The 10553-nt window shown below is 46.5% G+C and overlaps 1 protein-coding gene across 1 annotated transcript in view; it reads right to left on the bottom strand.

Moving 5' to 3' along the window:
• Positions 1 to 7077: 7077 nt before the first annotated feature.
• Positions 7078 to 10553, bottom strand: part of anos1a (anosmin 1a) — a 13591-nt gene continuing 10115 nt past the window's right edge. Inside the window, 3 exon segments of the mRNA XM_079335983.1 lie at positions 7078 to 7315; positions 7388 to 7529; positions 10395 to 10553. The exon segment at positions 10395 to 10553 is cut by the window's right edge and continues 65 nt beyond it. Of these exon segments, the coding sequence (XP_079192109.1) occupies positions 7263 to 7315; positions 7388 to 7529; positions 10395 to 10553 (354 nt within the window). The 3' untranslated portion in view covers positions 7078 to 7262.

Here is a 10553-nt window from a genome sequence, read left to right as displayed (position 1 = left end):
GCTCATATGTACACACTCACACAACATGGTTACAGTGAGTTTAGAGAGCAGGCTGAACTCAGAGGATGAAGAGGAAGAGGAAGAGGGGGTTTTCTCTCCCACTCGGGGTCAGAGGCGTGAAAGGCGTGTGCAGCCCGCGGCAGTTTCGGGACCGCTCGCCTCTGACAGCAGAATGAGGGCAGCGCAGCGCGTGCAGGCTGACGTGCACGTGAGTCAATATGCAGCACTGCAGCAGCACTAAAGCCAACACAGTCAGAGAAACAAATCAAACTGATTTATTCAGAACTCAGGCCTCACGCGGAGAGTCTGACGAAGAAACAGAAACGAAAACGCACCTTGAAAATATCTTTACTTTCCTGCAGAACGAAAGGAAGTCTCCACAGCAGAGTGTTTCTTTTTGCATTTCATTCCCCTTTAATCCGTGCATGTCTGTGTTGATTGCAGAGATCAGAGTGGCATTAATTAGACGGATGTTCACTCCTGGCATTCTGAGCGGCTGCACATGTTGATTCGATTGCAGAGGACGCGTAGAGGTGAGCGGCGTTCGCTCACTGATGTACGAGTCAAAGAGCCTGCACTCAATTTCCACAAAACTGCAACCCCCACCCCCCGGAGCTTTACAGTGAAAGTGGAAATCCTGAAACACACCGGTGACCGTGCAGCCGGGAGGCCGGGGGACATTTTTTAACTCGGAGACGTCAGCTGGAAAGTGAAGGGGCCGAAGATTTATGATGCAGGAACGCAGATGTTTGAAGAGGGGAAAAAACAGTGATGCAGTCATTGCTGTGCAGTGATTGTTATTTATACAAGGAGAGAACATTGATGCAGCGGGGAGGCAATTATAGGAATATGCAATTTCCTCAAGGTCAAAACTTCCATCTTAGACGAGGACAGACTTTCATTGTTTCCACGCATCGCTTGAATCCAGCATTTCAGGTTTACATAGAGCTCTATGGAGACTGACTCACTGCAGGAGACAGACTCTAGTGGACACTGGAGGAACTGCAGCTGTAAAGTTGGACATTTTAACATAGAGCTCTATGGAGACTGACTCACTGCAGGAGACAGACTCTAGTGGACACTGGAGGAACTGCAGCTGTAATGTTGGACATTTTAACATAGAGCTCTATGGAGACTGACTCACTGCAGGAGACAGACTCTAGTGGACACTGGAGGAACTGCAGCTGTAAAGATGGACATTTTAACATAGAGCTCTATGGAGACTGACTCACTGCAGGAGACAGACTCTAGTGGACACTGGAGGAACTGCAGCTGTAAAGTTGGACATTTTGACATAGAGCTCTATGGAGACTGACTCACTGCAGGAGACAGACTCTAGTGGACACTGGAGGAACTGCAGCTGTAAAGTTGGACATTTTACCATAGAGCTCTATGGAGACTGACTCACTGCCATTATTCAAAGTTCCATATTCAATGATGACTGTAATTTACTGATCTGTGTTTACTGTATTCATGACTCCTTCACCGCGGAGCTTTTAATAAATCTCACACCTCACTAATGTCTCAGTTTTCTGCATCATGAGCTTGAATCTCTCCTAAACAGCCTCTGTTGATCTCAGAGCTCGCTCGCCCGCCCGCTCGCCCGCAGGCTGCACAGACGTGTAAATGGATGCGAACGCTCGGAGTAGAATTCCTTTCAGCTGCTTGTGAAGCCATGTTCAGCGTGCGGCGCACAGCCCGAGGACAGGATCAGAACATATTAACACCTAATGGTGGGAAAAATAACTCCATCGTTTTCAGTGAGCGGGGGCCGGGCGTGAAATGATGCTCCTTGCAGCCGCACGCTGCAGCTTCACGCTCGGTGTGAGCTCTAAGTAATTCATGCTGCACGTGAACATGATCTTAACACCATCCAGTCTTCTCACAACAACACGTCTTTCTTTCTGAGCTCTCTCAGCGCCTCGCGGAGCTTCAGGTGAGCCGACAGGAGGTGTGAAGAGAATTTATGCTACATCTGTCGTGCATTAAAATGTAATGATGTGAGGTGTGTGCCCAAACACCTTTACTGTAAACTGTGAACGCTGCATGGAGAGTAAACAGCCTCCAGCAGGCTCATAAATCCACTCCCAGGAGGTTGTTTCCGTGGCTGCTTATCAGAGATAAAGATGGGAGGGGGGAGGACATTATTATGACTAGCATGTGATAGCATGTCAAAGCTAACGCTGCTTCAGATAAACAGCATCCTGTGCGAGATGTAAACGCACGTGTGGCTCGTGTTTCAGATTCATCCTGGATGTTTCAGACGTCTGCAGGATCCTTGAGCTCCCTCTCGTCCGTTATTACATCACAAAGAGGAGCGAGAGAGAGGGCGGCAAATCCGTCCGATCGACGCCAGCCAATCAAACGCCAGGAGAAGCTTTCACGCTCCTCACACCCTCTGTGCACGCGTTACATGTCCTCCAAGTGTCCAAGTCCGTCTAAACACAGCGGTTCACGTCAGATCGGGTCAGTAGGGTGCTAATAATAAGGTACCAATGGAGCCCATTGATTGGTCCAAAGAGTCGTCACTCCCCCGTGCTACGCGTTGAAACATCCCGTGGAGTAAGCACGTCGCACCGCCTCAAGGGCGACCTCTGCTGGATGTCCTCCACGGTGCTGCTGAGCCTCAGGCGTGCACCTTCCTGTCCGCTCACCTTCAGGGTGTATCAGCTGACGGCGGGGTGGAAACGGGGTCAGTGAGGCGTCATTCTGCGTCAGCCGCCATCTTTGTCTGTGGTTTCATAAAACAGGACACAAACATCTTCGGGGCCGGCCCTGTCACGTGAGTCACAAGCATCAATAACTCCTCCATCAGCCGCGTGCGAGCGTTTAATCAGTGACTTAGAGACCAGCATAACACGGGCTGGCATGCGTGCGTAGCGCTCTTCTACATTTGACGGGAATTATTTCGCGTCACGACGAGCGGCGATGATGAAACGTGCTTCGGCGGTGACGCGCACACGAGCCGAGACGTTCTGTAAGTCACAGAGCTGCAGGAGGAGAGAGACGGCTGACCTCGTTTCAGACGCCGTCTCTCTCCTGACAGGTGTGAAGCGCTCGCAAACAACCCGCCTCTGTGTGTGTGTGTGTGTGTGTGTGTGTGTGTGTGTGTGTGTGATGACACGTGGAGCTGCAGTGTGACAGGAGGAAGGTTTCTGCATGACTCACTTCCTGCTGATTTCATTTGCTCGGTTACTCGTGTTCTTTAAAAACAGGGATCATGAAACTCAATGATTCTGCACTCAGATACGAAAGACAGGGCAGGTGGTCACAGCCCAGCAGGGGGCGCTGTTTCATCATGATGATAATCATCACTCGTCTGCAGAGTCTGACACGAAGCACACGTCCACTCTGAGGTCAGTTTTTTTTAAACTCACCTCTCAGGGTCTAACTCCCAGGAGCTGAAGGTCCGTCCCAGCATGCATTGGGCCACACGCGGGGTTCATCATGGCACTCAGAGGGGAGAAAACAGCCTTAAAAACAGATTTGACTCAGAGCAAATGTTTGGTTAAACTCCAGGTCAGGAGGCCACAGTGCAAACAGGAAGGAGAGAAAGGGGCGGGACTAAAAGACCCTGCACAGGTGAGGCTGCTGAGGCTCAGGGGAAGCCAATCAAGGACAGGAAGTACCTCGAGAAGGGAGATTACAAAATAAAACAAGGAAGTGACAACAAACACAAAGAGACACATGAACAGGTGATTCTCTTCTGCGTCCTGCATCCTGACTTTTTCAACATGGCGTGTTTTGTCGGGTGGATTCAGGTTCAGATCCGAATAGGTTTAACTCTTTGTACTTTGGAGTGTTTTTCAAAAAAGCAGAGTGAGTGCTCCTGAAATCAGCCGGAAGAAGAATCGATCCGCGTCTCTTTCTCACCGCTCCCACCTGATTCTTTGGATCCCCGAGGACCTGAAGCCGTGTTGGATCAGACACGGAACACGACTCAGCATTAAGAGAAACCAGCAGGGAGCTCTTCTTCTTCTTCTTCTTCTTCTTCTTCTTCTTCTTCTTCTTCTTCTTCTTCTTCTTCTTCTTCTTCTTCTTCTTCTTCTTCTTCTTCTTCTTCTTCTTCTTCTTCTTCTTCTTCTTCTCCCTCTCCTCCCTCTTCAAAAGAGCACGATCGTTCAGATCTGGATTAGTGCGTTCGACCTCTTGTGCCTGCAGTTTTGCACACGCATGTTGATGCACTCCTCTTAGCGTGTTCTCCACACTCTATCAGCCATGTTTCACACTCCATCTGCTCAGCGTTGCAGCCTGTGTGGAGGAAGCAGCTGGCGAGTGTCGTCCTTTAATTCACTTAGTGTTTCTGCACAGTGTTATTATATTTCATTCTGATAAACTCAGTCTTTTGTGACGTATAGATACAATCTACTACGAAGTCAGACATGATATTAATATCTGTTCCTCCTCTATTCTGATTATCTGATGCACGCAGCAGCCTCATTCGTCAACACAGCTGTCAATCATGGCCCTTTTTTCATATCACCGAAACACTGATTAAAATTAATTTCTCTAAATGTTAAACACGAGAAGAAGAACGTGTCTCTGAGTCTGCCTTCTCACCGTAAACAATAGGACATGGAGCCAGAAAGCAGCGAGTACACCCGAGCCCTTCCAGAGAGGGGGCGTGGCCAGACACAGCTCATTTACATATTTAAAGCTACAGACACAGAAACAGCCTGTTCTGAGCAGGGCTGAAATAGAGGGGTTTATAGACATGATCAAATACAGGATCAGAGTGGATTTACAACAACACACTTCACACACATGATGAAGAGGAGCTCTGAGACTTATTTAACCCGTTTGAAGAGGAGGAGAATGTGACCTTTAATGTGGTTTGACAGAGCACCAAGGTCACGAAATCAATCAAATAAAAACCGTTTTGATCACAAAAATGTTCCTTTAATATGATTGTGTTGTTGACGTGATCACAGAGCAGAAAGAACAGAGCAGGATCATAAACAAAGAATTCATTTCTGACAGACGTACAGACAGTTTTCCCACTGTGACCTCATCACAGCGGGTCTCCATCTCATTCAAATTCCTTTCAAACGCACATTTCACACGGTCTGTTTCAGGGAGAAAATGCATCCCTTTGATGCTAAACACATCAAAAATCCAATTCTGTTTTTCCATCTCAACCTAGGCCAAGTTTTTAAGTGTTTGGGGAGGGGAGGGCGGGGGAGAGGGGGGGGGGGGGGGGCGTCTGAACTCTCACACCATGCATGAGAGATGTTGGGTAATATTTGAAAACACCATCACATCTGCACCCTCTGTGCTTCACGGGGCAGGAAATTAAACACACATTGTCCAAGGAGGTGACCCAGAGAGGAACGTAAAAAAACCCCACAAGAACAAGACGACTCGTATTGTTTTTTATGTGTTTTACCTGCAAGACAGAAAAACAAACCAACGCTCTTGTATTCACATTGTGATGAGTTAATTGCTCCCTAAAGAAATGCACATTTTCACATCACTGATATTTTGCATTCCAGCTCTAATCCCTCCTCAGAGTGATGCAACAGGAATAAAGAAAGTCTTTTCTGCAGCCTCTCTCTCTCCTCTCCTGGTAAACAGATTTCCGGCCTGTTGGGTGAAAATCTTTGAAACGCTCGTAAATCCTGAGTAAAGATGTTTTCACGCTGCAGGCGGAGCGATTCTTTATCTAAATGGACTCCCCTGCACAGTGCGTCTGTCTGTGTGCAGCCTCTGTCACATGATCGGATGATGCTCCATCACCTGAGCCTCATTAGCATACACAGAGCATAAGCAGGCCTCACACGGCTGCTGCTGCTGCTAACACTGATGTGTGGACCAGCAGCATTTAGACGCAGCATCTAAAAATAGACTTTATTAGGGGGGGGGGGTGAAAACTGAGCATCCATCAGGTTCCTTAAAGTCTCCTGCAGCCTTCAACTTTATTAGAGACTTTTTTATATGCTATGACTTGAACTTCACAGGTGTTAGCATCACAGGTGTTAGCATCAGCTAACATTTGCTAACTTCTGAAACTGTGACTTTCTTCTCTTCCTGTCTAAATGAGCCGAAGACAATTACAGCACGTCCAGTTCATGATCGAGGACTCTTTTCTTTTCTTTTTTTTTTTTTAATGAATAACTTGCTGAAGTTTTTTTTTTTTTTCGTATACAGAAAAAACACAGGGGCCCAGATTTGACCCCTGAGGGACGCCATGTAATATACTTTCTTTTTTTTTTTTTTAAACTTCCATGACCACATTGTGTGTGCGATGACAAAATAATGCAATAATGCAAAGTCAGAGCATGAAAGTTTCCCACAGTGTGAGTATCTGTGTTTTAGCACGTCTCCCTGCAGGACAGACAGCCCTGAATGCACCGTCATGAAACATGTTCTGAGCGGACAGAGGTCACTGGTGGGTGCAGACGAGGAAGACGAGAAGGAAAAAAAGATAAAATATTTGGAAATGGGAAAAAAAAACCCGGAGGCGTGCACATGTTGAAGAGGGATTCATCTTTAGTTATAAAACATCTTTGTACAGGATCTCTAGAGGTCGAGCACACATACAGAAACACAAAATAATAAATACAGACTAACGTTTTTATACAGAATGTACAGGAAACAGGAACCACACCACTGTGCAGATATAGTGCAGGTTACACTCAATGACACGTTAACACTTTGCATGCACTTCCATCTAAAGGATTCTGACACGTTACGGGCTGGTGGGCACGCATGAGGTGGGCGTGGCCTCTTGATTTAAACAGTGAGATTAACTAAACCTGCATTCCTCCTAATGTCCACCAGGGGGATTCTTTAGATTAGGGGGGAGGGGTTAGGGGCGGGGCCACCTGTGATTGACACGTTGCTACCATGAAAGCCCGAGCAGAGTCTTGTTACCCTGTGACGCTCCATGTTAGCAAACACACACACGCCCAGCCCTGAAGGTCATGAATCTACTGTTTCTACACGCTAACAGGACGCACACACACACGTTTCACACACGACAACAGCGGAGACGTCTTTCTCGGCGGGGACTCAAAGGGAAGCTGCATGAATCTTTTAAACGCTGTTCACTCTTATTAAACGTTGATGTCATGTAAATCGATGAGAGCGATGACTGGCAGCCTGAGGATGACCCGACGGTCAGTGAACGCATCGCTTCATTGACGTCGGGAAACAGAGGGAAGACTGAGACGGAGAGATCACCGGAGTCGTCGTTCGGTGGTTTCTTGGTCGACCTGAGTTCGGGAGAGATGGTTCGTGCATGCTGATTGGCTGTCGGGCGTTCAGTGCCTCTCGATGATTGGCAGGTTTTGGTGAAGCGTCCTCGTCCTCGGCCCTGAAGGAGGAGAAACGCACATTCAGTATTTGACGGTTTTTAAAGAAGACGTCTTCGTCTGTCTCCTCTTACGGTGTCTCGGCGTGCTTTGGGTCCCCGGCGTCTGGAAGGTTCTGGACGCTGCAGGACCTTCTCCGTCTGCAGCGATGACCTGGACGTCCAGCCTGTACACGCTGTCAGGGTGCAAACTGAACACCACCAGGACGTTGGCGTCCTGCGAGAGAGGAAGAAGGAAGGACGAAGACAGGGAGACGGGGGTGAACGTTTTTTAAATGTGCTCGAGTTGTGTGAAATTGGAGAGAAGCTGCAATCTGAAGGTTTTTGGGAAATGTTTGTCAGCTCAGTGAAGCCTGAGATTTGTCTGCAGGGAAACACTGAGTGAAAGACAGCGAGCGAACGCTGGTGGAAAGGGATCCTTTCTGCATTTAGAGCTAATTAAAGTCACACACTTTAGTTTTAGATGCATGTCCAAGTTTCATTTGTGTTGGCTGTGTGTCCTCTGAGTCACACGGTGGGTGTGGCTGCCAGTCACTGATTTCAGTCCAGATAAATTAGAACCCAACCCGCGTCCCTCGGGCTGATTAGGGTCAGCCTGCTGCTCCAGTGTTTGCACAGTTTTTCCACTTTACGCTTTAAAGTCTTCGGCTCAGTCGAGCTGCGAGCAAAATGACAAGAGAGAGACGGAGAGGAGGGAGGAGATGAAGGAGGAGAGGAGGGAGGAGATGAAGGAGGAGATGAAGGAAGAGAGGAAGAAGGAAATGAAGGAGGAGATGAAGGAGAAGATGAAAGAGATACAGGAGGAGATAAAGGATGAAGGAGGAGATGAAGGAGGAGATAAAGGAGGAGATGAAGGAGGAGAGGAAGAAGGAGATGAAAGAGATACAGGAGGAGATAAAGGATGAAGGAGGAGATGAAGGAGGTGAAGATGAAAGAGAAGGAAATAAAGGAGAAGAAGGAGAAGGAGGAGATAAAATAGGAGATGAAGAAGAAGGAGATAAAGGAGGAGATGAAGGAGAAGATGAAGGAGATAAAGGAGGAGATGAAGGAGATAAAGAAGGAGATGAAGAAGAAGGAGAAGAAGGAGATAAAGGAGGAGATGAAAGAGGAGAGGAAGAAAGAGATGAAGGAGGAGAAGGAGATAAAGGAGGAGATGAAGGAAATAAAAGAGGAGATGAAGGAGATAAAGGAGGAGATGAAGAAGGGGGAGGTGAAGGAGGTGAGGAAGAAGAAGGAGATAAAGGAGATGAAGGAGGAGATGAAGAAGGAGATGAAGGAGATGAAGGAGGAGATGAAGATGAAGAAAGAGATAAAGGAGATAAAGAAGGAGATAAAGGAGGAGATGAAGAAGGAGATAAAGGAGGAGATGAAGGAGGAGATGAAGAAGGAGATAAAGAAGGAGATGAAGGAGGAGATGAAGAAGGAGATAAAGGAGATGAAGGAGGACATTAAGGAGGAGATGAAGAAGGAGATGAAGAAGGAGATAAAGGAGGAGATGAAGGAGATAAAAGAGGAGATGAAGATGAAGGAGATAAAGGAGGAGATGAAGAAGGAGATGAAGGTGAAGATGAAAGAGAAGGAAATAAAGGAGGAGAAGGAGGAGATGAAGGAGGAGATGAAGAGAGACATAAAGGAGATAAAGAAGGAGATGAAGGAGATAAAATAGGAGATGAAGAAGGAGATGAAGGAGATGAAGATGGGGGAGGTGAAGGAGGAGATGAAGGAGATGAAGATGGGGGAGGTGAAGGAGGAGATGAAGATAAAGAAGGAGATAAAGAGGAGATAAAGGAGATAAAGAAGGAGATAAAGGAGGAGATAAAGGAGGAGATAAAGGAGGAGATAAAGGAGGAGATAAAGGAGATAAAGAAGGAGATAAAGAAGGAGATAAAGGAGGAGATAAAGGAGATAAAGAAGGAGATAAAGAGGAGATAAAGGAGATAAAGGAGGAGATAAAGGAGGAGATAAAGAAGGAGATAAAGGAGGAGATAAAGGAGGAGATAAAGAAGGAGATAAAGGAGGAGATAAAGAAGGAGATAAAGAAGGAGATAAAGGAGGAGATAAAGAAGGAGATAAAGGAGGAGATAAAGGAGGAGATAAAGAAGGAGATAAAGGAGGAGATAAAGGAGGAGATAAAGAAGGAGATAAAGGAGGAGATAAAGAAGGAGATAAAGAAGGAGATAAAGGAGGAGATAAAGAAGGAGATAAAGGAGGAGATAAAGGAGGAGATAAAGAAGGAGATAAAGGAGGAGATAAAGAAGGAGATAAAGGAGATAAAGGAGATAAAGAAGGAGATAAAGAAGGAGATAAAGGAGGAGATAAAGAAGGAGATAAAGGAGGAGATAAAGAAGGAGATAAAGGAGGAGATAAAGGAGGAGATGAAGGAGGAGATAAAGGAGGAGATAAAGAAGGAGATAAAGGAGGAGATAAAGAAGGAGATAAAGGAGGAGATGAAGATGGGGGAGGTGAAGAAGGAGATAAAGGAGGAGATAAAGGAGGAGATAAAGGAGGAGATAAAGAAGGAGATAAAGGAGGAGATAAAGAAGGAGATAAAGAAGGAGATAAAGGAGGAGATAAAGAAGGAGATAAAGGAGGAGATAAAGGAGGAGATAAAGAAGGAGATAAAGGAGGAGATAAAGAAGGAGATAAAGGAGATAAAGGAGATAAAGAAGGAGATAAAGAAGGAGATAAAGGAGGAGATAAAGGAGGAGATAAAGGAGGAGATAAAGAAGGAGATAAAGAAGGAGATAAAGGAGGAGATAAAGGAGGAGATAAAGGAGGAGATAAAGGAGGAGATAAAGAAGGAGATAAAGGAGGAGATAAAGAAGGAGATAAAGAAGGAGATAAAGGAGGAGATAAAGGAGGAGATAAAGAAGGAGATAAAGGAGGAGATAAAGGAGATGAAGGCGTTCAGGTAAAAGTCAAAGAAAAGAAGAGTCATTGAGCGTTTGTCCTGAATTTGAAATCTTTGACACGAGTCTCATAAAAATCAAACTGTATTGACACCTTTGTGTTACCACGGCAACACAAACCTGTCCTGGACTAGTTAAAGGCATGTCTGTGTTTCATGAGGATGCTGACTGACCGGCGGCAGGATCTGAGACTGCGAGATGAGGCTGTGAGGCAGCTTGTTGTCGTTGACACGGTTTGTGGGGACGACCTCCGTCCACGTCACCTGGTAACCCGTCAGCTGCAGGTAGGAAGGGGGCGGGGACAAGTCCCAGCTGAAGATGGCCGTCAGGTT

The sequence above is a fragment of the Symphodus melops genome (genome assembly GCF_947650265.1).
Source record: "Symphodus melops genome assembly, chromosome: 23".
In the NCBI taxonomy this organism is placed as follows: Eukaryota; Metazoa; Chordata; class Actinopteri; order Labriformes; family Labridae; genus Symphodus; species Symphodus melops.
The sequence above is the reverse complement of the archived record's forward strand: the minus strand, read 5'-3'. Positions and strand labels throughout refer to the sequence as shown.